Raw genomic sequence first — 27974 nt, 5'->3', positions numbered from 1 at the left:
CAAGGTAGACGCACTTTATTCCTAAAACAGAAATTGCACCATCATTAGCGGCACACAATTATATGTACACATATACACACACAATTACCTAAATCTGTTATATAAAATATATAATCTGACAATGTACCTTTTAATTCCTCTTCAGAGCTCATTGAGTTACTGTGCGAGAGACTCTGGAGCCAAAGCAGACAGAGAGGTAAGTCTCATCCACTCATTGGGTGGGACACAAATGCCCAGGCCAGCTTTTACTTCATTTTTACAGCATGGCAATAAAAAGGTCTGTACCCTTTGAAAAAATAATATTCTAAAAGCAATCTACAGCAAATTCACTTGAACAGGTTTTTCTGTGTTGTAATTGAGAAAATTACACTTTTTAAACCAATTCCTTTACAGTGAGATGTACACATCCTCTAGGATTTGTAATATATAAAAGATATTAAGCATTAAAAATTCCACATTTAAAAACTTACAATAAATAATATATGCAGGCATTTCATTAAGATAAAATTTCATAGATTGCAATCTACAGTCATTAAAAAGACATTTTATTCTTCTTTATGAAACATCCCTTGATCTTCCAAAAATGCTAAAATGGATTCTTGGCATCTGATTGATTGATTAATTGATTGATTGATTGGGAACTTGTAGTCAGTCAGTCAGTGTTGTGTAAGATATACTGGGTAGGAGGAGGAGCGATGCTTTCTCCACATTTGCCCTGATGGAGTGTGAGGTGAGCGAGTCATCCATTCAAACCTCAGCAGGATGTTCCCATTAAGAGTTCAGAGAATGTTCATGATGAAGTTGTACATCTGTGTGAGCACCACAAAGTGAACAGGCAGACACGAGCGTCGGTCCTGGGTGGCAGGGTCGCACGTCAACCAGGAGAGGGCGTTGTATTGCTCTAGAACAAATCTATCATGTAGAAGGCAGACATAAAACAATTTAAGAATAGCTGTGGGACATGTGTTAACATTGCTGACTGATCTAAGAAACTTACCTGAGCACATCAGAGGTGTGGTTGGAGTCTAGGGGGTGGGAGTGTTTACTGTGCAGAAGCTCGTCTGATTGGACAGAAGACACGTGCAGGTGCAGAGAGGCCTGGAAATTAAGACAAATATTTAAATTGATTCGTGCTTTTTTGCAGAGATGCACCAATCGCAATTTTTAAGGCAAATTATGTATGACGATTTCTTTAAGAAGCCTCACCTGCCGCTTTCAATTTTGGCCACCAGCTCATTTATTGATACTTCTCTACTTGTTATGGATACAGGTGTTATTTAAATGATTAATATATGGCTATGCCTTAATTAACTTTTTTTGAGATGCTATACTATGACTTTTGTCAACATGCTATTCAATGACTTTTTTCACTTTTCAAACATGCAATGTATGTTATACACTTACTTTGTTTCCTACGTATTATACAGTTTTTTTCACTTTTTTCAACATGCAATACCATGACTTGTTTTTTTACACAGACAATACCAGCCCTTTGTTCCCCCACTTATTTCATCATGCTAAACTGTGACTTTTCACATTTTTTGACATGTATTTTGACTTTTTCATGCCCTTTTTATGCCCTTTTTTTCAACATACTGTATTATGACATTGTTTTGACATGTTTTCTTAATGCTGACAAAATATACCATTACTTTGTTAGACATGCTATACTGCAATGTTTTCTACATGCTTTACTATGATTTTTTCGTCATACTATACTATAATTGTTTCCCACATACTCTACTTTTTACATTTTTTTCCAAAAACTATACTGACTTTTTCTCAGTTGTTTTTGACATGCTTTAGTATGACTTTTTTTCAACATGCTACATCATGATTTTTATTTATTTTTTGTCATCACTATACTATACTATGGCTTTTGTTTCAGTTTTTTCAAGATGCTACACTATTATTTCATACTATGCCTTTATTTTTGTAATACTGCATTGACTTTTTCTTCATTTTTTTTCTTTTTTCGACATATTATGACTTTTTTGTATTATGACTTTTTTGTATTATGACTTCATATTGTATGATTTTTTTTTACAACATACTATACAATGACATACTATACTATGTCTTTTATCACTTTTTTTAACATGCTTGATTATGAATTTTTTAAATAACATTACAATATGACTTTTAACATACCATAGTAGGGCATTTTATGACATGCTTTAATATGATTTTTTTTCAACATGCTATCCTGTAACTATTTTTCGAAACATACTCTGACATTTTTCTTTTTTAAAGTTTTTCTGACATGCTAAACCATGACTTTTGCAACAGCTTTTTAACAAAGTATACCATTACTTTTTCCAACATACTATACTTTGACTTTGTTTTAAGTTTTTTTGACATACAATATTCGATTTTTTTAACATCCTAAATGAGTGTTTTGTTTCCTTTTTTTTTAACTTCCTATACTCTTGACAGTTTTTTTGAAATTATACACTATGAATTTTTTTTCAGTACTTTCAACATACTATACTATGACTTTATATGACGTTTTCTGTGACATAGTGAGTAATTTCATAGTATACTATACTTTTATGGGATTTTTTTTGTACAACATACTAAACCTTGACCTGTTATGGCATTTTATACAATGACTTTTTTATGACTTTTTTTTTTTTTTTTTTTTACACAAACCAACGACACCCATAATGCTCACCACCGGCTGATCAATTAGTGCATCTCTACTTTTCAGAGACACAAACAGTATGTCAACTATTTAAAAATGCACTGAATAATCATTTTTTCAAGGAAAAATACCAACAACTCTCTATTCCTTCTTGTAAAGTGCAAATATCTTTGAGTTTTCTAAAAAGTCCTTTTTGGTTCGTAGTTGTCCCCCCTACTAAAATGTGATTGACTCTTAAGTTTCGAGAGCTAGTGTACCTTGAGGAAGAGAGGGCACTGGTTCTGGGCTTGAGGGCAGGCCGACCAGAACCAGTCAGGCAGTGGTCCAGCCTTAGCTGTGGAGACAAAGTAGCCCAGTGCCATCGGCTGCTGCAGGATGTTCAGAGCCTCCTCATGGGACTCCATACGGTCTGCACTCTGACCCTGCAAGACAACATAGGTGAAATATGGCCAGAGCGATACTTGCTACAGTGTGGGTTTTGGATTTTGTCTTTCCAGCAACCCTGTCTATTTCATGTTATTTATATCATGTTTTAAGGCACCCTGTATGAATGGACTGACTTGAATTCTGCTCAAACTAAAAGTAAAACTCTGTGAGTCACTGTAAAGCCATGATATAGTAAGCTCAGGGCAAGAATGGTATTCAGTTTTCCTCAACTTGGGAGCAGTTGCATCATCATTGAAGCATACCAATCAATTTATTCAACTAAGTAATTTCCAGTCTTTCATTTCAGACTCCAGGCTTTATTTAGAAGCAAAATATGATTTGATTTTGTTACCTGCTTCACCTGGAGCTCACTGGATCACATAAAAACTCTGAAGAAGTTTTTTTCCCACTATCCGATGAAATGATAAAGATGAAATTTTGACCATAAATACTATTTGCAAAATTCCGGTTAAAAACAACTGAGCAAGAATTGATGACACAAGTGTGTTAAAAGGGTCAACTGTGTAAACACTGTATAGTATCTTGGCTCTTCATCATACTAGGCATGCAGGTAAATCATCTGTGAGAAGACACCTGATATTGACTTTTGTTTAATCATAGAGTTAAAAAAGGGTAACAAACCTTGCTTCCATCCCCCCCTTGGTGGTAGTGAGAGCCTGGAGAGTGAACAGGTGAGGTTGTAGGCGAGTTGGGCAGGATGTTGATGAGGTCAGGATCCACCATGTCATTGTCAAACAAGTCAAAGATGCCCATTCCATCAGATCCATCTGCAGAGAAACATGCAGAAAACTCAGGGTCCGTCTGTTTCAACTTAAAGGAATACTTCACCCCAAATGACCATTTTTGTATCAGTCATTTACCTTGTGTTACCTTGGACCCATAAATAAAACTTTTTCTTACATGCCTCCGTGTTGAATAAAAAATCAAAAACAGACCACTCTTGATGAATTGAGGTCAAAGGGGTCCGGGTTTAATTACAACAAAATTATGTCAAGACATCTGTTCACAAACATTCACACAACACAATCTCAGTTCTCTTTCAAACCTGGCTCTGTATCTCACGGACAAAGGCTTTATTCGGGGAGGCCGTCACATCTATGCAGCAGGCTAGCAACCTAGGAAAGAAGCAGGGAGAGGCATTTGACCTTTGCCTTCCCTGCAAAGCAGCACCTTGCCCTCCACCGCCAGCTCGCCCAGGCTTTGAGGCAGGGGCAGCGAGAGGACGCAGCGGGAGCTTTAAAGGTCCCCATTTCTAGACACCCAAGCACCAGGCTCCTCACCAGCCCGAAGCCCAGGGCCAGAAACAGTGGGGCAAAAAGTCTTTCGTTACCGCCGCAGCCACAACTGGTTCTGCGTCCAACCGCTCATCCCGCCCGCCGGACGAGAAAAAGAGGCGGTTGACTTAGGAACTGTGGTTTTTGGAAACCAAAGCTCAGCAGTCAGCACTCAGTTCTCAGTGAGATTCTGCTCTGAGCCTCCCGGAGTCAAACTGGCAGTTTCCTCTCCCCCGCAATAGGAGGAAAGAGGAGGTTTAAAACCGGTGTCCCGATCAGCACTGTGTAACAGCCCGTTCTGCTCTCCCCGTTTACAGGCTGGGGGAAGTACACATTCCCCGAGTGCTCCCCGGTTCATGCACCCCCCCGCCCCTCACCATATGGGGTCAGTTCAGAGGAAAGTGGGAATGCGTCATCCAAAGCTCATACCGAGCACTTTACACATTTCTTCATTAAAAAAATACGCTGTCGCGGCCAGGCACACAGCCGAGGGCACAGCGTGCATTTCAAAACAGAGAGAACAAATAAGTGCAGGGCAGACTGTTGCCACAAGTGTTGTGCCAGTGTTGAACTTCAGACCAACCAGTCCCCTAGCTGCCAAAGCAGACGAGTGGCGTGCATGCGCAGTTCACCCCTTGGTATTTACAATCATTGCCAGGGGTTACAGTGAGGGTTTCTCCAGAATGTGTCCTGGCTCTCTATCATTGGAGAGACCTGGGCATTTTCCACACCAGCACCCCTCTGAAAACTGTAGTTATGAGGAAAACAGTAACCTCGGATGCATCCCTGACAAGGTGGGGAGCTGTATTCGAGGGGAAATCTGTGAATGGGACTTGGCTCACCAATGGCCAAACACGCAATTTCCATGCATTTCCTCCACAGCCTCATTACTTCGATACTGATCATGGTAAGGGAGGAGCGGCTATCTTTGATTTTGATAGCCCTGTACTGGCCAAGCAGGCCGTGGATGGCGGCTCTCGTGTGGCACCTTCACTGTCAGCCGTGGACGCTGCCGTTATGCAAAGACTTTGTTTCACAGGCGCAGACAGATTTTTCACCCACACTCTGAACGGCTGGCTCTCTGGGCTTGGTATGTGAGATTAAATTTAAATCATTCGGGCCTCCCGTTAAGGGTAATTAACACCATTCAAAGTGTGAGGGCGCCATCCACACGTTCTGTATATGATAATAAATGGCGTGTGTTTGAGAAATGGTGTGAGGCCAGAAGCAGTTTCATTTTTTGCCAGATGTATTATGCTTCCTTCAGGGTTTACTGGATGAAGGTAAATCTTTTTCCACTATTAAGGTTTATTTGGCTGCTATTTCAGCCTGCCATGTAAGTTTTGGGTGCACGCTGGCTGGACAGCACTCTCTGATAAGAAGGTTTATAAAGGGAGCCTACAGGCTGTGCAAAACTTCCATCATAGGACTTGCCCACTGTCTTAGAGGCATGTTCAGGGTTACCCTTTGAGCCCCTAGACCTTACCACAGTTCCCTTTGTACTGAGATAGAGTACTGAGATTGACATGGATTATATTGCATGAGCTGTGTGAGTTTTTAAATAGATGTTTTGATAGTTTTACTGCACTGCCTATGACTTCAATTCTTTAAGAATGTACTCTATTTTTAGATTCTCTGTTTACCCTGGGGGGCATGTGAGAAAAAAAAGTTTTTTTTCACAAATTCAGTGTTACACGAGGTGAGTTACTGACATACAAATGGTCATTTGCGGGGTTACGTATTCCTTCAAATAGTAACAGTCATGATTTAGCATCTCTCGACAATAGGCAAGACAACACTGAAGTGATGGATTTCTTTTGAGGCCTTGTAAGCTACAGAACATACCAGGATTTATGGGATTGAAGTTGATGTCAATGGGCTCCGAAGTGTTAGTGTTGACCTGCACCATGGCTGAGGTGGGAAACACCAGGATGTGTGTGCAGGATGTGTCCTGAGGAGTGCTCAGCTGCGACGTCTGCATATTGAGTGTGGTACTGCGACCAAAAACCGAACCTGTTGACACAGAATCTGCAGAGACATGACAGACCGTCAGATATGAATTTAACCCCTTTAGGTATCTGAGTTACTCAAGTTCTCTGTTACAAAGTTTAAATAACCATATTACTCTTTTCTTTTACCTGGCATGATGACAAAGGAACCCTGGGGCTCCATGGCGACCAGACAGGCGCTAAGGATGCTGGGAGTGTCAGCAGCAGAGATGCCACACAGCCGACATGTCTCTTTCAGACGTTTACTGAGAGACTGCAAGTTCCTCCTGCTCAGCAGGATACTCCAGTCTGGAGCAGGGACGAGAAAAGAGATAATTTGTGTGTGTTCATTTATGTAAATACACTACATGCTCAACTAAGACTGTGTGTGTGTGTGTGTGTGTGTGTGTGTGTGTGTGTACCTCTCAGTTCGCCATGGCCCATTCTTCCAAGCCGCCCAATGACCACCCTCCATGGCAGCGATGTCACCTGCACCAAGCCGAGACACCACTCCCACAGCTTCTGCAAACCCACTCGCCTGGCTGAGCCCTTTTTCCTGCGAGCCCTGTACGACACACAACACATGTACTTTAAATATAAACACAACCTCATCAATAACTTATTTAGTGATCCTGTGGGACTGATTCATATTTTTGAATGCATATACCTATTGGGGACATCAATACTAATAATGCAGGTCTCCAGCAGTTCTCCGTGTTGGTCGGTGCAGGAGGCCAGCAGCCAGCGCTGGTCATGGGACAAACAGTAGCCGACAAACAGGACGTTGTACTTCTGGGAGGCCTCGCCAAATGTTTCCCCGAGCTCTGTCTGCTTGTCTTTCACTGGCGCCAAAATAAAGGGCGGTGTATACAGACGCAGACACTCAGGCCTCTGCACAGAGGAAAAAACGTGTTAGTTTAAAAGAGAAACAACAGAGGACACAATGCCAAACTGTGTTGGCTGACTTTCTTTACCAGAAGCCAAACCAGTTTCAGACATGCAGCCACAGCGGCAGTTACCTCTGGGTTCTTGAGTGCCATGTCGATGGCAAGACCAGGGCCGAAGCCCGTCAGAGCCTTGAAGTTGGTGGAGTTGGGCAAAGGCCGACGACACTGAGTGAAAACAGAAAAGGCCAGCGACTTGAGGTGCTGGCCGTAGAGGTGACGCTCTCCGCTGCGTACTGGCTGCAGCAGATACTGGCAGGGAACAATCTGACGAGGGAAAAAAAAAAAAAAAAAACAGCGGTACTTTATACATACGTACATACACACTTTATACTTTGTAATTGCACCTGCGTTGTACTTATCTGCTCTGCAGTAACCAACTTCTGAATATGTGCTGTTTTCAGTCAAAATCCTTATATGTCAAGTTGTGCTGTCACAACTAGTCAATTAAATGTTGCTACCCTCGCTGGTTTGTACCATAGCACCACAAATTATTACATTTTCTTATTATTTAACGATGTACACATTTATATGACACATTAATACATATCCTGATAAGTGTTAGCATAGGCTGTTGCAATGCATGTTTCCTTAAGATTTAATTTCCTAAAGAATATTGTTTTCAACAAATGCTTTTTGTTCATTTTTATTTTGAGTTGTTATCATAATTTGTAGGATGATGCGCAATGTACCTACACGGTACAAAGTGCTGCACATTTTAGCAGCATTTCAAATACAGTTTGGTTATTGTTATGTTATGTGATGAACAATTTCACATTGCTCCTATGATAAATTTAATATCTTTTTGGACACTTTAATGAAATACACTTAATTGTGCTTAACTTTGACCTTTTCTGAGTGTTTTCTTACTTCTAGACTTGTCTAAATTTTAACTTATATTTTAACATCAGGAAATTTGTTGTTGGAAACATTCATAGTAAACTATATTGATTACTATTTGCCAACTTTTTACTTTTAAGTATTCGTGGTTAATTTGTTTTTTAAAAGTAGATGGAAAATTCTGATTGTCATCAAATGTGCTATCCCTTACATATTTGTTAAGCTCAAAGCAACGTCCAGTTGTTCTTGCTAACTGCACAGTTATTAACTAGCTCTAGTACAAACATTTCTTTATTAAACTCAGAATAAAACGCTGGCATGGCAATGGTTTGTGAATTTCATGTTACAGCTGTGTTGTATTTGCTTGTCTGGGTTCAATGAGAAAATCAGCTTCAAGGGGACTAAACGAATAGCAAACAACTTAATGACACTTGACACTTAATTTGAAAACAGGCAGTGGCAAACTATAAATAGAAGGACATTAAACCAGCTCTTTTAAAATCCTTACACTGGCTACCTGTCACACAGAGAATTCAATTCAAAATCTTGGTGCTTGCGTATAAATCACTCTGTGGCTCAGCGACCAAATATATCCCTGAAATGCATGTGATATATGAACCCTCTCGGACCCTCTAGACATCTGGGGCTGGCCTACAGACTGTCCCAAGAGTTAGAACAAAACATGACGAAGCATTGTTTTGTTGTCATGCAGACCTGGAATAACCTCCCAGATGATGTTAGACAAACCCCCGACTCTGACCACCTTTAAGTCATATCTAATAGTATTCCTTTTTTACACTGCCTACTCACCCGGTAATGACTACAAATTCATTTTTAAACTTGATTACAAATAATCTTTTTATCTTTGTACCTTTTGTCTGCACTTTTGCAATTTCTAATGGTGATTTCTATTTTTCTTTTTTTTTAATGTAAATCATTTAGTGATTAGTTTGACATTTTACATCTTTTCTTTTTACTCTTTTATTGTAAATCTGTATTCTATATTATGTTTTCTAATTTATTGCTCTTTAAAGCACTATGATTTGCCCTGTTGTATGAAATTTGCTATACAAATAAAGCTGCCTTGCTTTGCCTATTACTGTTGCACCTAAGACTAATGCTGAAACCATTAGCACATTCACACCACTAGTGTTTCTTAATCCCCTCTGGCATGTTGATGTAATCTTGTGCTACTATATTACAGGTGTGGCAGTTACCACCTCCATTTATGTCTGCTAATGAGTCCCATACTCGTTCTCGCCTCCCTTTGTGCCTGCTGGTAACCTGCTCTGTTGTGATTCAACTTTGCAAAGCAAATACGTTTTAGCAAAAAATGACACCATTCACAGCTCATCAGCAGATTCCTTTTAGAAAGACAACTAACATTGCGATGTTAATGCATCCATCTAGTAATACCGTGACAGACTTCCCAAACACACCCAATGCTGATGCACTGAGAAAGTAATGTTTGTCTGTACCTGTACTGAGACAGCGTTTCTGATGCGAGCTGGTAGAAACTGGAGCATCTCCATGTAGCAGCGCAGTAGGCCCAGTGTATAGACGCTGGAGTGAACCTCTCGGTCTGAGTCTTCGTAGCTGAAGGGGTCGACAATGTACACCACGATGGCAGGTGGGTAAGACACAGCGTGGGACTCTCCGTCTGTTGGCTTCCCAACTTTGTCTCTCTCCATTGTGCTGTTGATTAAAAAGCACATTATGATTTAGAATGAAACCTTAAAGAAACAAGGATGATGATTGAAGGACAATGATTTAATATGAAAAAAAGCGACAAGTTTCTATTTCACAAGTTTCTTCCAGTGTCACCGTAGCTTTTTTTACACAGTACGTCCTATATATTGCATTTTGCATACTGAGCAGTTTTCACTCACAGTAGCCAAAGAGTTTCGAATAATCCATAAAGGGTGAAACTGTATCAAGTTTTTTTGGTTTTTTTTTTTAAAGGGTTGTTAACAGGTCAATTCAGTATGTGAACGACTATCAAAACATCAAGTGAAGCCAAATGAACACAATCTAAAAGAGGTGCACCAGACAAATGAAAACATCAAAGGATAAGACAGAAATGCACAGTGTCATAAGTCCTCATGTTAGAAATATTTCTTTGTTCTGAAAGTGTCTTATTGTGATCATTAGCATCATTCCTTGCTATCTCAAAGCACTGCCATAAATCAGCTGACGGCAACATGACATGGTTTAGCTGCAATACGTATGTACACGCGCAAAAACCACAACATTATTTCATTTAGGCGTCGACTACTGCATTAATCGCCAACTAACTGTATGAATGGTTGGAGTAATTTTCTGATTCCAGCTTCTTAAGTGTGGATATTTTTTGATTTCTTTACTATTTGACAGTGAACAAAGAATAAGCAAGAATGTTCAGAATTTATTTGTCAAATTTATTAAAACTTTCCTTAGCTTTGAGAAAGTGTGTTTCACTGTCATCATTTGCATCATTCTTGCTAACTAAATGTCTCGCAGCACTGCCACAACTCCGCAGTCACGCTGACAGGAACATAAAATGTTCGGCTGTGACATAGTATGTTAATCGCCAAATAATTTGACAATCAGCTTGAATACTCTTTCAGTAAAAGAAGTCAAAAGTCTCTGATTTTAGCTTCTTGAATGTGAATATTTTACTCCTCTATGACAGTAAACTTTTTGGGTTGTGGACCAAACAAGCCATTTGAGGACATCATCTTGGTTCTTTGGGAAACACTGATCAACCTTTTCTAGACCAAACAACATAAATTATTTAAGAAAAAAATCAAAAGGTTTATCGACAATGAAAATAACCATTCGTTGTAGCGCTAAGCACCTGCAACACTGGATGACAAACATTGTTCTCCGTCAGAAAGCTGCAGCCTAACGTATCTGTCACAGCTTAAAAGAAAAAAAACTGATATAGCATTTTTTTAATGAGTAAGTTAAATCAGTATAAACATGACATTAGAGGTTGGTGATGTGCCAAATGGCTGATTTATATCTTGAATTCGTCCTATTGGTCATCCAGTTTCCCTTTTTTTGATTCATGAATACAGAGTACCTCCACCTGCAGGTATGGAGAATGCTTCCCTCAAGCAAGCACATGCTAGTTGGCCACTGAGTGTAATTGTTGTTTTGTTTTCAAGTGCAACTTTTTGGCCAAGACAAAGGTGACATGAGGCAACGCAACAGTTGGCCTTTGTTGCCACTAGTTCTTTGAGGATTTTAAGAGTTTTTTCTCTTTTCAAAAATCCTGACTTGTCATTAAAGTTGACCCTCAGCTGCGGAACTCCCTAACTTAGTGACTTCTTTTTTTCTTTTTTCTTTTATCTTTTTGTTTTTCTTTTTAACTGATTTTTACTGTTGTTACCTCGTTTTATCTTGTTTTATCTTGTTTTCTATCTTGTATATGTTTTCTAATATAAGCTTTGCTACTGTCTTTATTATAAACTGAAAGGCACTCTTTAAATAAAGTTAAAATCATTAAATGGAAACCTACCTCTCTGGCGTCTCAGCGGGCCCCTGAGGCTGGTTGGCAGAGGGTCCATTTTCTGCCAGCCCCCCTGCACCCTGTGAGTTTGACTGGGGTCCATTCTGCGAAGTGCTACCCTGTAAGCCTGCTGTCCCAAATGGCGAGTAGGAGCTTGGCTTGGCTGAGACCATTCCCCCGATAGTCTGGGAGCCTGAGGAGGAAGAGGGAGGGGTGCTGTTGACCTGGGCAGGCTGGGCAGAGCTGGTGCTGGAGTTGGTAGTGTTGGTGCTCTGGGGTCCTGAGGAGGTGCTGGAAGAGCCGGAGGTTTGGGAGGAGGAGGAGGCCATAGCAGTGCTGCGCTGGGACAGAAGAGAGCTATCCAATGACTGCTCTGATAGGTATGGAGCTGAATGAGGGGACAAGGGAAGAAGAAAATAATCCATTATAAATTTTACAACCATACGACCTTATCAACTTTGTTTTTTTTTTTTTTTAGATAAAAGATGTTACCTAGATCATAGCGGCACACTTGAGCGAAGAGTTTGAGCTTATTAAAGGCTTCATTGTTTCCGTCTCTCGCAGCCATCTTAAGGAACCAGTCACTAAGGGGATGCTCTGTCATGCTCCTGCCTTCTGTGGTGCCAACCTTCAATATGCCCTCTGGGTAACTCTTACAGATGGGTCTGTGTTGCCCAAGCTGGCATGCCTGTTGACAAAAAAGGAGTCAATGTGAAAATTAAACAGTGTGAATCACTTCATGAGGACAAAAAACTGCTTTTGCGGGCATGTCAGTACAAGAAGGACGTGTTTGATCCAGCCAGGTGCGTACCTCGTACATAGCACTCAAATCTTTGAAGAAGGTCTTTGCTCCACGGAACAGAGCTTCATTTTCTGGGCAGATGACAACATATCCAACATCTCTCTGGGAACCAAAAGGATCGAGAAGAAGCTTCTCCCAGTAGGGTAACCCAAAAGGAGACAGCACCACAAAGTCATACTCATAACCGACCAAAAAAGTGGGGATGGGCAGAGGCTCAGGGGACTCATCTGTACCTGTAGTGAAAGAGGACTAAAGGTTTGTCTTTGTTTTATGCAAAAACCAAGTGATCAACCACCACAACTGTCCAAAAATAAGACAGACTAGTACAAACACTTTTGATATACCATATGATCCCCTCCCAGCCATCTTGTGGAACTGTTGCCAAGTGAGCGGTCCCTGAACGCCCCAGGAGCGCACACTCCTTTTCTTCTGAATGGTGTCCTGCAGCACAGGCTGGAGGGACAACAACACCCGCAGGACATCCTGAGAGAAAAGCTTGCTCATGTCTGCTGCTACAAGAGGAAAAACAAAGAGAAAGAAATGTTTAAGTTTAAGAATTTAACAAAAGAGAAATAATACATTTGTAATAAGAAGAAAGGGTGGTTTACATACATTTACATTTTGGCCACTGATGAAGACATGTGCTTTTCACTAGTGTCTCATCAACTTTGCCTCCTGACATATTGTCCATGAACTGCCTGCCGTGCTCCAGTGCCATGTAGCAGTCATTATAACAGTCTCTCTCTTCCACCCTCAGAAATGAACTGGGGGTGGAGTTCAGCTTGGGATACTCCACGCCTGCCATCGGGGCAAAAGGGTTGGTGCACTGGTCCTGCAGCAACAGAATTAGCTCGTCTGGGGGTTTCTCCGTCAAGCTGCTGGCCTTGTGCGCTGTGGAAGCTCGCACCTCTTCGAAACACCGCTCCGTGTCACGACTCGCATCCGAGCCTCGTACCACCACGTCCAGCTCGTCCTCCAGAAACAGCCCGGCCGACTGGCCAAAGCGTCTATTGGTGACGGCGCTGAAACCACAAGTGCAGGGGTACTGGGCCTCGCCATTGTCCTTGAGGTACACGCCTACATCTGCTCCTCTGATGTTCATGTTGCAGACACACACGCAGCAACTGTCAAAGTTGCAGTCCTTGAAGAGGTTCATGACTGACTCGGAGAGAATGAGGGTGACGTAAAGACTGTGCGCTTCAGGGATGGAAGGTACGGTGGCCGGCTCAACAGAGCTAAGTGGTCGACAGGTGGAAGCAGTGGAGGCAGGGGAGTAAAGGTCAGAGTTGTCGTACTTGAGCGAGCCCTGGACGCTCGACGGGCCACGGGGAGTCCGTGGAGTGCGTGGTGTACGAGGCGTGGGCACAGAGAACCGTGGTGTGGCTGGGGAGGGCAAGATGCCAGTGCCGCTGTTGCTAGGAGGGGCACTGCTGGACATGAAGGGTGTGTGGGTCTGAGGGGTGTAGGTCTGGCTGTAGTCTGGCTCCACACTGGGGACATTACTGTTACAAAGAGATAAGCAGCAATTAAAATGGATTTCATAAAGTGGTTCCAAAAGATTTTCTATTCGGGAAAAGAAAAAAATAATTGACTTATTAATTGGATTTAAAGATTTTTGCTAGTATTTCGTTAGAGTCAGTATTAGTGCCAAATCACATCAGAAGTCATCTACGGTCACTTTTCATATAGGTTGAGATCATGTTTTTATTAAAGAAACTAAATATGCTTATGTTATTCATCTAATTTATGTTTCAGTCTCTACTGCATCACTGTCAATTCAATAAGTATGAAGGTTTATATGTGGTTTTATGCAGAAATTTGGTTATTACAGTGAGTTAAGTTTAGCTACATTTTGCAAGCTAAGTGTGGGTATAAAATAAAAGACGGTATTCGGCTCAGTGTTAGGTTACAAGATTTTTAACAACAGAAATTTGGACTTTCAATTAGAAGAGCTTGACTCACTTTGAAAGAAAAACAATTTAAAAACGGATAACTCAACTTACATTTAATATAATATATTAAATATTATAAATATATAAATAGCAGCAATAAATAGCAATTATACATTGAAATTTAGAACTATTAAATGACTTAACAGGCCAAATATTTATAAAGTTGAATTTACAATATTTTTGGACTTTTTAAGGACCTGCAGACACCCTGTCTATACCATCATAGGATGAGACCACAAGTTCCAAACCTAGCTGTTGCAAAAATGATAAACATGTTAATGAACATAATGAAATGCGTAAAAGACTGCATCTTAGAGTGGTGCTTGACACGAACTGTTTGTGGGCTCTTCCTCAAATGTTCCCCTTCTCCAAGTGTCTGTAACAGCCCTGACACACTGTGAACTCTAAATTCACTGACCTGTCTTTGGTGAGGAGATTGACGTTCGTCACTGGAGGTATCAGTTCTATTTTGCCCATGGTCCAGCTCGGCGTGTACACACAATCTTCTGGCAGTTTGATAGGCAGAAGACACTGGCTGGGTAGTGTCTTCAGGGGTGCATACATGGAACAGCCAATTAACAGCTGACACGCCTCCGGTTTGTATACGAAGGAGAAGTCCTAAAAGCAAAAAAAGCACAAATAAAGAACACTTTTGTAGATAAACGCTCATCTTGCGGCACACTTGGCAGGTGTGGGACATGTCATACCTTTATTTCTGATGGCTTGGGGCTGCAGAATCCCTCCTCAACCTCCATCTTGAAATGGCTGTTGATCTGGCTGCCGTCCAACAGGGTGAGGCCCGACCCTGCTTCCAGGCTGTCCTTGCTGCCAGAGTTCATGGGAGAGTAACCCTGCTGCTCCAGGGAGGGCGGGGTGGGAAACATCTGGTGCAGGTCTGCTGAGCCTACAGAAATAAGACATTATCACTTCTCCTGAAAGAATATGTATATAAGTAACAATAATTAACCGACGCTAGGTCTCCATACTTATGCAAGACAGGGGATCCGTGGTTGCTTTAGTGTCTTTACAGCCAAACTTGTCCTCTGTACCAACTCCAGCTCTTTTGGATCCAGGCTGTGCAAAACAGGGAAACTATACATTTAGTACATCTTGAATTTCAGTGTTTCAACACGCTTTACAGGCCCACATCAGCAGCAGTTCTCCAATATTTCAGTAGCAAGAAGTACTTTTGGGTTAACAATTTCATTCACCACACTAATGCACTTACCGCTAGCTCATCTTCATCTGAATTGAAAATTTTATCCAGGTCACTGTAGGACACAGCCAAGTCGTTCTCATGGATAAGGCTGGTGGAGGCTGAAGGTTTACTGCCTGACGGACCCTGACCATCTGCACCGCAAAACAAATTGGGAAGGAATCCTTAAATAAGATGCCAAACATTAAATTTAATTAAATGTCAAACCTAAAGGCAAAGCAAACTAAAGGAAGGCGTTCTCACCATCTGCTGCTTCACTTCCGTCGTCCACCTGGGTCAAAGAAAGAAAACGATCATAGGAGTTATTGCAATGTTTCAGAAAGACTATATTACATAATTTTAGCTATTTTTACTTGTAAGCAGGGCTTTGACTATCAAGCGTATTCTGAAAATAATAACATAACACATTTGTTTGTTTGCTTTCAAGAAAAGTCCACCTTTTAGTGATTACCAAAATTTTCCAAAACAAACAAAAGTTTATGTCCTGCTTTATTGCAGGAATTAATGTGTAATGAACTTTTTTTGTCTGTGTAACTCTATTATATAAAAACCCGGAATTCAATGTCTCCAAGAAATATGCTGGAATTCCGCTGCCACTCGGGATTGTTTGGTAATATTTTTCATATTTTTGAGTTAAACCAGATACCCCTGTTTCAGTACTGGCACCAAAATGATGGAACTTTTTTCAATTAAATTTGTTTTAATTTTCATTTAACAAAATGAGTCAAACTTCAAAAACATCTGCAAACAACCAGCCTTATAAGAACTGAAGCTGAAGAAAAATATTGTCTGAAATTGGCAAAATCATAATATCATTTAATACTTGATGTAGGTTGGCACAATCAATTGAAAAAATATCCAAATCGCAATATGGCCAATCGCAATATCCAAATTGCAGGAACTGCAATTTCCTTTTTTTTTTTGGTAAAGGTAAGACGTGTCACAATATCCCATACGGTGCTTCAGAGAGGCACTCGATTACAAATCATTTCCTGGAAGGAAGGGAGTATGCTTTTGGTACAGATCTCAGCAAAATGATAGTAATAAAATAAAATTACATCATCACATTTTTCTCCATCCATCCATCCATCCATCACATTTTTCTTTCAGTGAAAATGGAATGAAATGCAAAAATGACAATTTCCGTTCAAATCCGACTTAAATCACACTCACAATATCTGTAAAAATAATCCTCATACATTTTTATTTGCATGTCCCGCAGCCCTTATCTGCTGGAGTAACTGAATAAGACAAAAATCGTGACTGGCTTTAGATGCTGACTTTTGATACCTGGAAGTTACATATTAATAAGTTACTTATTACATAAGTTACAAAAACATATTTATATCAGTGCAAATAAAGTTTTATGGTTTGACAAACTTTTTTCATACAAGCACACATATGCTGAAGATCCTCAGTTTCCAGTCTATTACAGGGAATCAGAAGCAGATTTTAGCATGACTTCCTGTGATATACTGGGATCTTGACCCGGTTTATCAACCCTTTGCAGGAACCCACCTTGTTTTTCTTGTTGCAGTCTCTCTCAGATCCAGGCTTGTCCTTCTTCTCTGTGAAACTGAACTCCTCGTCTCCCTCTACGAAGGCGTAAGGGTCTGGCTCCTCACTGTGTTCTCCATCTCCTGTGGCGGAGGCGAGATGGCTGTTTCTCCGCTGAGCGTAAGTCTTGACCAGCTCCTGGGACACCTTCAGCGGATGTGCTGAGCCAGACATCAACCTGAGAGGAAAGACAGAGAATCTCAGACAGATGCAGACCTGCTGTTAGACCTGCAGCTACATTTGTTTTCATGCAGCTGAGGATGAGTCATTAAACACTTACTCGGTGACAGACACTACACTCTCTGTTCCTCCGCCTCCCGCGGCATCGTCTCGCATTTTATCCACAGGTAGCTGAGGCGTCAGGTAGTTGGAGGCCTTCTTCCTCGGCAGGTTGAAATACTTCCAGGGGTTGTGGGTGGAGTCTTCATTGGGGTTGATGGCTGAACCCACAAAGACGGTGGGTTCCAAGGCTTCACTGTAGGCCGTGGGAAAGGGCAGAGGCATAGGCATGTTCTCCAGCTGAGGCTCCTCAGACGAGCCCTTCTGTGGAAGCAAACAGGGCTCTACTGACGGCGGGTAAAACGGTTGGTGAATGGGCGTGGACGAGTTCTTTATTCCACCTGGAGTCATGTCGCCTTCTACGTGATCACAGGGATGTGGGCTGAGAGGAGGGGGAGGCGGGGATCCGACAAGGTCTGCAGGGGGGCCGTGTGTGTGTAGCGTAGGGGCTTTTGAGGGCACAGTGTCCACATGGTGTAGGCTGGGATAGGAGCCCTCGTCCTGTGATCTTAAACACAGCCTCTGGGTCTGCGGCTCCAGGGACTGCTCCTCGCTCACAGAGTTACGGTGGTGAAAAGGCGTCTGCGGCCTCTTCTGCTGCTTCTCCCCTTTTTCCAACTTCTCGCCCAGCTTGTGCTTGGGGGCTGGCTGGGCAGGCTGGCCTGATGAAGGCGGGTGTCCTGAGGTGCTGCTGGATCGCTGTTTCTGATTCTTATGTCTGTGTGAAACAAACAAATAATGCTTGCATTCTTTAACTTGTAACAGAAATCTACAGTCACATTTGATTGTACTCCATTCATCATACCTTGAGCAATTGCAATGTGGCCTATGACTACACTCCACAAAATCCCAAAGTCCATTTTTATCCGACTCCTCCTCACAGGTCCCGTTGGTCAAAGTAGTAAACTTCCTCCTATTAAAAAGAGCAGATTGACATTTAATCAGTCAGCATGGAGGCCTTTCTTCCTGCAATGCTAATTTTGAGGAAGAGTTGACACTAAACGTACTTGTTCCCTGTCCGGTTTATGTTATACTCCTGCCACACAGACTCCACCATCTGGCTGGCCAGCCTGCGAGGGATTTTCCCCCCATGAAGAGTGTTGTTAGAGCTGTAGCCATCCGACGCAGAGGACAACTTGAGCCACCTCTGGGCAGGCTGATAATCTATGAAGGAAAGATAGACAAAATAAATACAAATACAATAATGGTATCAGCAGAATCTTGCGGTAATTAAGGCTGATAAATGCATTTAATTTTGATCAATATGCAGCTCAGAGTCTTACCAGTCTGAGCCTCCTCTGGTGATGTTGGAGGAGTCAGAGTGACGGAGGACATGGCAGGATCTCTGTGAGCAGCCTGGCCCTGCTGAGCACCACACAGGCTTCCTGAGCTGTTGGCTGAGCCCTGAGGGACCACAGCAGGGAGGTCCGACAGGGGGAGAAGCACCAGGCAGGAAGGGTAAACCATCCTCACTCCCGCTGCAACCAAACAATCAACAGTCTATTTCAAAGAACTATTCTTTTTTTCATTTTCTTCATTTCAGCATAATCAAGGAGAACCATATGATCATATGCATGATGTACCATTCATTTACAAAACAAAGAATTTCTTCATCATATAACATGTTATTGCTGTAGCAGAATCTTTAAGTATTTGATTACATCGTTATATCATTTAATTTGAACCTACCCCACCATTTTCATAACTGTAAGAAGATTCTAACAGGCATGGGCAGCTGGAGAAGTCAACAGTGATATGTTCCTACTTTATCCTAAACACAGTAGCTTTCAAACCACTTGCTGCATGCATGGGAATGACTTACAACTTTTGAGAAAAGTTTGCAGCAGCTCTGACAACAGGCAGTTACTGTCTGTGCGGCTATTTGCAATGTAAACCAATCTGCAATGCTTACATATGAATGTGACTGACAGGGAATCGACTATATATGGAATCAGCTGATTCCAGTCACTTGCCAATTGATCTGTGCATGTCTAATACTCATCATTTGGCAACAAATCCCATAAAATCCTCAAAATAAAGTCATTTCCTCAAAGCTTTTGAACTTTCCCACTCTGTCTGTACCTGTCAGACCCAAGAAAAATGCAACATATCAATACATTTATCGTTTAACATTCATCAACAAAAGTTTAGTACAACATCAACAACTTATTTAAACAATATAATGATGTCTTACCAACAAGGACCTCCACAGCTGCCAGGGAGTCATCCTCCCAGTCAGTATCCTCCATCTTGTCTTCTTGGACCTCCTTGGGATTGGGGCTGATGGGATAAAACTGCCTCCACTCTTCTATGAGCTTCTGAGTAGGGTGGTCTGACATCTTAAAAGCCTGACCAGTGAGGGTCCCATTCAAGCCGTACGGGCTCAGGATGACTGAGGGGCAGAGGAGAGTCACAATACTTGTGAAGGACAACTAAAAGCTAATTTTTGTGAGTAGTATCTAGGTGTAAAAATGCATTTTGACTTTTTGTGTTGATTGACAAATAAAGCATCTGTCTTAGAAAATGTTACGGATGCACAATACTTGAATTTTTGGCCAATATCAGATATATAACAACCCATGTGGCTGATAACTGATATCGAAATATCCAATTTTTCCCACCTAATTTTAGTGATCACCAAGTCTCTTCTGTAGTGGAATTAACCTCATCTTTTATCATGTTGTCCCACCAGCAGATGGAGACATGAAATACAATGCTTTTCGATGCAAGCATTCATTCATTGTGCAAAATAAGTAAAATAACTTAATGTTTTGTAGATGTTCACTTGGTCTATAATTTAAAAAATGTCAGTTTGTGATAGAGGCAACAATTAGCCAGCTGGCCGATTGCAATATTTCATTTTAAAGCAATATTTGCGGATGATGATGATGTACCAATATTGTCGTGCATCCCCAGAAAATGTATAAAAAAAAAGAACATGCAAAACATTTTCAACATGGTGGGCAACTTGTGTATTCCTACCTTGCAAGGGGCTGGAGCCCTGCTGGGCGAGGCTAAGATGCTCCTCGCTCAGTCGCTGAAGAGGCTGATGTTGAGCGATCTCCACACTTGTGCACACGTTGCTGTCGCCATGCACAAAGAAGGTGAAAGCGCAAGACAGGTGCTCGCTGCAGGGGGAGACAAAGATGAAAAAGAAAGAGGTATTGTAACATTTAGAGAGATGTGTCCCCAAGCTTAATCACATCACTAAGTTAAAAAAAAACCCACTTGACTAAAGCTTCACTTTGCAGGCAGCTCCCAAAAGCTAGTGTAAACCTCTGCAGGCTATTGAGGTAATCAGTGTACTCTTCATCACTCATTGTGAGGAAATGACTCGAGGGGGTAATAGAGGACTGAAAAGGGTAGAGAATATGCGGAGTACAATTCCTCACATATTTGACTGGGCAATATGATCCATATCCTGCTTTCTGGTGACAACTGTTGCTTATTGCTCCAATCAGATGGTGCATGTAACACACAATCTGCTTCAGCGCAGTTTGAACCTTTATCAAACCTTCTTGCAACGCACAGGCTAAAATACGAGTCAAAAATAAACAGAGATTATTATAGTCCAGATATGTTAAAACAATATTCATATTTATTTTCTACCTACTTCTAGAAAGCCAGGCGGCTAAATGCACTAAAATAGTACTTGTTGACACGGTTGCTGTAAAACCACAGTGCACACTCAGCATTTTCCAAAGACTGCCCTGTTTACCAGCCAGAGAGGGCAGGCGACAGCAAGACTGCCAGACTCTGTTAGGTGCTGCCTCAACAACACTTTTAGACATCTTTATGTAGAAACAGAAGCAAGTGAGCAAAAAAAAAAAACACCTCCCGTTCTATACCAACAACTCTTTTATACAGCTGCTAAAACTCTCATTGACAAAGCTGCCGGGGGGGAAACTGAGCCAAGAGGGCCATGCATCAAACACAAGTCGGCTTGGATCAACGCAGCCAAAAACACAGAGGCTCAAATTAGCTTGTCAGGGAACTCCAGGATACACCAGCCCTCTCACTCAAGAGCAAGGGGGACGCTAAATCTATGTCACCATCCTTATGTACGAGAGGTAAGGAGATACAGTTGTGCAGACTCTGAACCAGTTATTTATGTGCTGCTGCTAGTTCACCTCAAGCTTGTATTACTACAACAACAGACCAGTTTTACCTCACAGCTGGGAAAAGTGAAGACGATAAATATTCCCCTGGCAGTGTTATGCTGTTGCCTTAGAAAAACTGATACAGAAATTATGCAACATGCTGGATAAAACTAGATGGAAAATGTGTCACGCTGATGATGTAATTTGAAAACTTAATAATCCTATCATACTCAATCAAAATCATTGTTACATCAGATTCAATTCCAGGGAAAAATATTTCTGGGTGACTCAAAGAAATGCAAATCAAGTTGTAAACACTTAAATAATATAAGCTACAACAGACCTCAGACCACCCAGCAGATATTAAACTTCATAAAAACTAACCAAAGCAGCAGGTACACAGTCAACAGTCTAGTGTCACGGTTACACTGCTTACAAAAAGCATTATATATGTATTTGTTCAAGCCCTTTTTCCTGGATGATGTCTCATTCCCTTGAACAGTTATCAGCTTAAAACAACATAGTTGAAACAATACAGCTGCAAGCACCATCTCTTCAGTGAATCCCAAATGGGAATTTTAACTATTAAAGGCTGTCAGAGGCCAGGAATTGTTATGGGAAGTTTAAAGCACAGCTCTCATAACTGTAAGACATCTGCCCAATGAGGCTTCCCACGCTGCAGTGCACATAACACTCATCTGTCTTTAAATGTCTTGAACAAGCATAAAATGCTGCATGCATTTTTAAACACGGTTCCCCACAAATGTCACAAATTATAATAAATAAATCAACCTCTTTACAAAGACAACTGTAATAGCCAATCCACGCATGCTGCAAACCTTATCACAATACTCCAATATCAAATATGGAGTAGTGATCAGCCCTTTAGCACAAGTACAATTCATGAGCTCATATTTATCTTGAGCCACTGTGGTGCTTCTTTTGTGTTTTAAACATACTGTACAGTACATGTAAGCTGGACCTTCATTATGTAGGTGGAAAGGATGTTCACCACTGCAATATATGTTGATAGCTGACGTCTTTTCTGACTTTGAACTTGTATTTTACTTTCTTAAAATAATTTCAGCATGCTCATATTAAAACTTTTAGGCCAGTGGCTCCTAACTCTGCCAGTCAGGGGGTCCACATATCTCTCTTAGTTATTAGGTGTACACATTATAAATGACCACATTTCCATGACCCACAGTTGGGAACCACTGTTTTAGGCTATCAAGACAGCACAACGTCATCTGTTTTACTGGAAATACTTTACTGTGCAACATCTGCAGGAAATGTTGAGATTCATTCATTGCAGCTTATCAATAAGAAAAGTAGAATCAGTTGAGATTAAAATCAAACAGTGAGTGAGAACATAATTTCTGTTAAAAACCGAAATCCAGAGCAAGAGATAGAGCATGGCATGACCACGTTGTACCAATACAACGGGCAAAGGTACAGGCAGTTCCCACTGGTTCCAACACTAAGCAGCCCGACTATAACTTGTAACCTGACAAATAGTGAATTCTCGGCTGCAATTTGACAATTTATGGTATGTCATATAACTTTATTGTCTGATATTAGGAAGTGGGACATACCTTTTATTAATGGTCTTCTCCTCCTTCTGGTATGGCTTAACAAACCACTTGCCGATGCGAACAAAGCCGCGGTTCATGAGACACCGCTCCAACAGGTTGTGGATGGCTTTGAAGAGGAGCGTTCGACACTCGTAGGACAGGCCACTCTCCCACTCACCATCCTCCTCACCTGAAACAAGGCAGTTATGTAAATGGTGGTGTGTAAATTGGTTAGACTTATATAAGGACCCTGAGTTTGGTTTGTAAACAGCTAACCACAGAAATACCTGAAGTGACCCATTTGAACTTATAAAAAACAAGCAATTTCAACATTAATCTTACGGGTTAGATGCAATAACATGATTCAATTCATGACATTCAGTGTTACTGTGAATGACTTAGGTAAGAGAAAATCTGCCTTTTTGTTTATACAAACTGAAATAAAAAAGTTTTCTGCAGGTGAAACCCACTTGTATATTTGTATTAAAAATGCTGCTCTGGTCAACAATGTTTCAGAAGCCATACTTCAAAATTAATAAATGTGCATTTTCAACTACTAACTCAAGCTTCTGAATGTCCAAAATGAAAATGCTGTTTTCTCTGCCTCTGTAATGACTGATCTGTATTGTCTTCAGTAACACATGACTGTCCTTGAGACAAGAGACAGAATACCTGGTCAGTGTGGCAGCACCCGAGAGGGGTTGGGTATTTTCCGCAGATATAAAGATTTAACAAAGCTGGAACAAACCCTTCGTCCCACATCAAAACTGTGTCAAGTGATTCTGATGCATAGCACATTGCGCTTGTGCTACTACACAAGCCTGCGCCTCTGCGGCTTAGAGCCAATGGATTCCACAAGGCTTTTGAGACTTTAAAAGACCGGTTAGCCATAAATCAGTATGGTTATCTCAATGTATTATCATCAGACTTTGTATCATTATAAGTGCATTTGATGTCTTTGCCGCAGTTTAGAGTGGTTGGCATCATCGCCAAAGAAATAACATGTTTAAACATGAACTGAGTTTCCCAAAATCAACCAATTTTGCCTGCAGCTCTACAACATATAAGTTAATAGCAACAACCGCTACACTCTTGAAATTTTGTTTTTAAGTTCGAGGTGCCACATCACAGAACTTACCAAAGTGCTTAGATCATATGTGACTACACATATTCTGCAGGGTAGATTTACAAATATTGTTTAGAATTAAATAAATTTTTAGTGTAAGCAATTTTGACAAACATGAAGATGTTGCGTGCACTTACTTGAGAGCTCATTATGGATAAGCTCGGCAAAACTGGGGTCATCCCCCCACCAGAAAAGCCAGAGCTCTCTGCGACCCGGGGTGTGGTGCCTTCTCCACACACTCAGCACATCGGCCGCCAGACATCGGCTGAAACTACACAAGATGGGGTCCTCCTCGGTCACAGGGAAAAGGATTGGCGAAGAGGTGGGTCCTTGCCACACAAAACGCCGCCATTTTATTCCAGTCAAATCAGCCTAAAAGTTTAAAAACAGTGTGAGAATGAACACAGTATAGTTGCACATTATTAAGCCAATCATCTGATTCAGTGAGAGAGCGTGTTTCTTCCCTTATACACATAGCAATGAGAAGCTTACGACTGTGGTCATACATAAGATCACTTGTATTGGAGCTGGGAGATATAGATATATATATATATATAAGATATCACAATATTTTTGACCAAATGCCTCAACATTGGGACAAAAATGTAGGTTTGACTATTGGAGCTTTTACAAAATATTTAAGCAATGACATTTTTTAATATGTATTCATCAGCAATGTGAACATAATGACTAAGAGGGTAAAGGAAAAATATCATAACAGCTTGAAGACTGGAGATTTCAGAAAATGACATTACATATTACATAGTCTAAAATCTAATAAGATATCTAGTCTCATATCACAATATCAATATGCTATTAATAAACTGCCCAACCCTACTTTGAATGAATAAAAGGTGAAAACTGAGACTTGCTGACAACTTGTAAAGTTTCGCAATACTTTAGCCATGTGACACCACAATCATGCCTGAAAACATAACTGTCATACACAAATGTACGCAGCGGTTATTAACAACTAGTGACACCCCTTCTGGAAGTCAGCCTAAAATCAGATTAGTTTGGTTTATGTGACTTATCTTTCAATATTTGTATCGTGTGAGCCTAATAATGCTGTGTCACTTTAATGAAAGTAAGATGCGCTGTTTTGGCAGGTTTTCGATAATTTACCTGTTGGCTCGACCTGCCTGTTACCATCATGTAACTAACGTTAATGCTAGCGGAGTATTTCAGTAACCTCTGCAATGTAAACACACGAGCAACTCCTCACTTTCGTTACTCTGCAGTATGTGCTGTCCATATTATTAAAGTTAGCTAGATCACGATTTGCAAGTTGCAGGCCCCGATGCCTTCACGCCAGTCTGCAACTGACGTTACAAAGCTTGTTGCCTGATTAGCCAAAATGGCTTTCTGGCCTCTCAGCACCAGAGCTAACGCTACGCTAGCGCAGAGAGCAAAGTGTCTTACCAGGCAGAAGAGGTTGGAGTGGCAGTCCTCCAAGCTGGCCCCGTTTGGCACAAAGCACGAACTCATACTTTCACTGCGTGGTTGTAACCTTTAAGTCCATTGTCTCAATCACTATCGGCAATAGCTGATCTAGTTAGCTCGCTGGCGAAGCAGTTGTAATTTTGCTGTTAAAGCGCTGACCAACTTGCTAGCTACAGCTAACGTTACCGCTAGTCAACTTCTAACCGGCGCTAGCCACCACTAGCCCGGCAGCTAAGCTAACGTTAGACAGGCAGCCAGATAGCGTCAACTGTACGCTTCTAGCTTAATCAATCCTATTTGAAATGTATTGTCTGATCTGGTTAGCCACAAGCTTGCTGCTACATTTCCCTAGCATCAAATAGTAAACGTTAACATGACCCGGACAGACTAACGTTAAAATCAAACAGCAAGAAAAGTTAGATGCGCATTAAAAAATACGAGCTCGAAAACTCAAAAAAAAAAAAAAAAAAAAAAAAAACTTCACCCCAAAAGCTTAGTCCCTGCTGTGCTAATGCTAACGCCAGCTAGCTGATCTGAAACAATTTCAAAGCAAAGGAACTCTCCCCTCCCCCTGATCTCTCCTAGCCTGCTAGCACAAAAGCTAACATACCAGAGCTCTCCAACGCTAGCTTGCTAGCTAAATAAAACAATTAGCTACACCGCCCTCCTTTTCGCTAAAACCATCACAGTGCACCGTCATCGTAAAAACTACCCTTAAAACGGACGAAATGCCGAATTAGCGAGGCTACTCATCGGCTACTTTCCCCTGGCTGATCCATAGGTCCTGCAGATTTCCATTATTTCAGTTCATGGATTGAATTCTTTAATGGCGGCCAGGAGGACAACTCTGCCTCTCAACTCCTATTGGCCAATTTGTGGTAATGGGGGCGTCATCCGTCTTCAAGTAGCTCCATGACTTCACAGTTTACAAGATGAGAGCTCCAGTGCATCTGTCATACAGTCAGTGGTCACTCCTCAATGATGTCTGTTTCCAAACATGTTTCACTGTGCAACATCTGCTGCATGGGACTGCTAGAAGAAACTGAGATTTCCGTTTTATGTTATTATTTCTTAGGAAGAATTTGTCTCTTTGCACATAATATGAATTATTATAAATATCAATAAGATGAAAATTATAGCTTATTGCTTGACTAGGCCTTTTGAATTAGAAATGCAGGTGTTTACAGGGGTTATTATAATTATTTATTTTGTATTGTTTTATTTCCTTTTTCTATCTTTCCTCTTTTTCTGTAAAAAAAAACAAGTAGATGTGGTTATATATAGTTGTATATTGTCTCTATAGCTTATAGTTTATATATAATGTTAACATCTACAACAATGTAAATATGTTTACATATAGGCCTAGTTATACATGGTCTGTATAGTTTATATATAGTTATATAAAAAAATTCAATTTATTTAAAAATGGAAGCACATCAATTATTCCCACTCCTTTTCGGATATGTCTGTATGTTTATATATGTTTACATGTTCATTCTTTTCTTTCCTTTCCTTTCTTTTACACGTTTGAAATAAATTTCAGTTTAATTCAATCAATGGGGGGTATCGTGGTTTGTTACAGTCGCTCTGATACCAAAATTAAAGAATTATAGAAGTAAAATAAAGTACCAGCACAAAGTATGTACATGAAATATAAACTATAACTATGGTAATAATAAAAAAAGTAGCACTGGTGTGTAAATATTTAAAATTATGAGTACGTATAATGTGCTGAGGATGTGAAGTGTGTAAAAATCTAAAATATCAGGTAAATACAGTAATAATAAGAAACAACTGACACTAGTATGTGAATTTTTAAAAAATGTAAACATGTATAATGTGCTGAGTATGTAAAAATAAAAATAAAACCACTAATTCCTATAGTTTTTTCCCACTAATTCCTTTATTCAATCATCATAACATATTACAAAAAGATGACCATAAAAAAAATTTCAAGTACCATTAAAGTGGTACATGTAGACAAACATTTTTTCATAGGCAGTTTCTTTTGGATTCGATAGTCCTTGTACAAGGAGAATAGGCTTGCAAATAAATTACGTTTTAAAATCATTGCTTAAAGCATGTTATTACAGGAAAGCTTTTCTTTTTAATGACTGATTTGTAAATTTGTGATATGTATCTTTCATATATAATTTTCTTTTGTTCTGTTTTTCTTGTGTACATACTATTATCTTAGCTCTTAACATTGTTTTATTTATTGTAAATGTATATTTCTTTTACTTTATGCGCTTTGTTAAGATAAGATCATTTTATAATTAAGTTGCAATATTAAAA

At 40.6% G+C, this 27974-nt stretch overlaps 1 protein-coding gene across 1 annotated transcript; it reads right to left on the bottom strand.

Moving 5' to 3' along the window:
- On the bottom strand, positions 1 to 26498 carry LOC121942982 (mediator of RNA polymerase II transcription subunit 13-like). Its single transcript, XM_042486319.1, has 30 exons — positions 25659 to 26498; positions 24374 to 24608; positions 23132 to 23300; positions 20419 to 20564; positions 19631 to 19828; positions 18720 to 18914; positions 18444 to 18600; positions 18242 to 18349; positions 17438 to 18154; positions 17119 to 17335; positions 15844 to 15871; positions 15613 to 15734; positions 15371 to 15458; positions 15092 to 15288; positions 14803 to 15002; positions 13045 to 13934; positions 12777 to 12944; positions 12442 to 12665; positions 12123 to 12318; positions 11640 to 12018; positions 9616 to 9832; positions 7373 to 7564; positions 7021 to 7244; positions 6776 to 6918; positions 6504 to 6662; positions 6211 to 6393; positions 3713 to 3858; positions 2902 to 3066; positions 998 to 1098; positions 1 to 912 (listed from the first exon to the last, which is right to left on the bottom strand). Exons 1-30 carry the CDS (start codon positions 25722 to 25724, stop codon positions 780 to 782), a joined length of 6363 nt encoding a protein of 2120 aa, XP_042342253.1. The 5' UTR covers positions 25725 to 26498; the 3' UTR covers positions 1 to 779.
- Positions 26499 to 27974: the final 1476 nt, after the last annotated feature.

This window comes from Plectropomus leopardus, chromosome 5, assembly GCF_008729295.1.
Source record: "Plectropomus leopardus isolate mb chromosome 5, YSFRI_Pleo_2.0, whole genome shotgun sequence".
Lineage (NCBI taxonomy): Eukaryota > Metazoa > Chordata > Actinopteri > Perciformes > Serranidae > Plectropomus > Plectropomus leopardus.
Note: the sequence above shows the minus strand (reverse complement) of the source record. Positions and strands in the feature narration are given on the sequence as shown.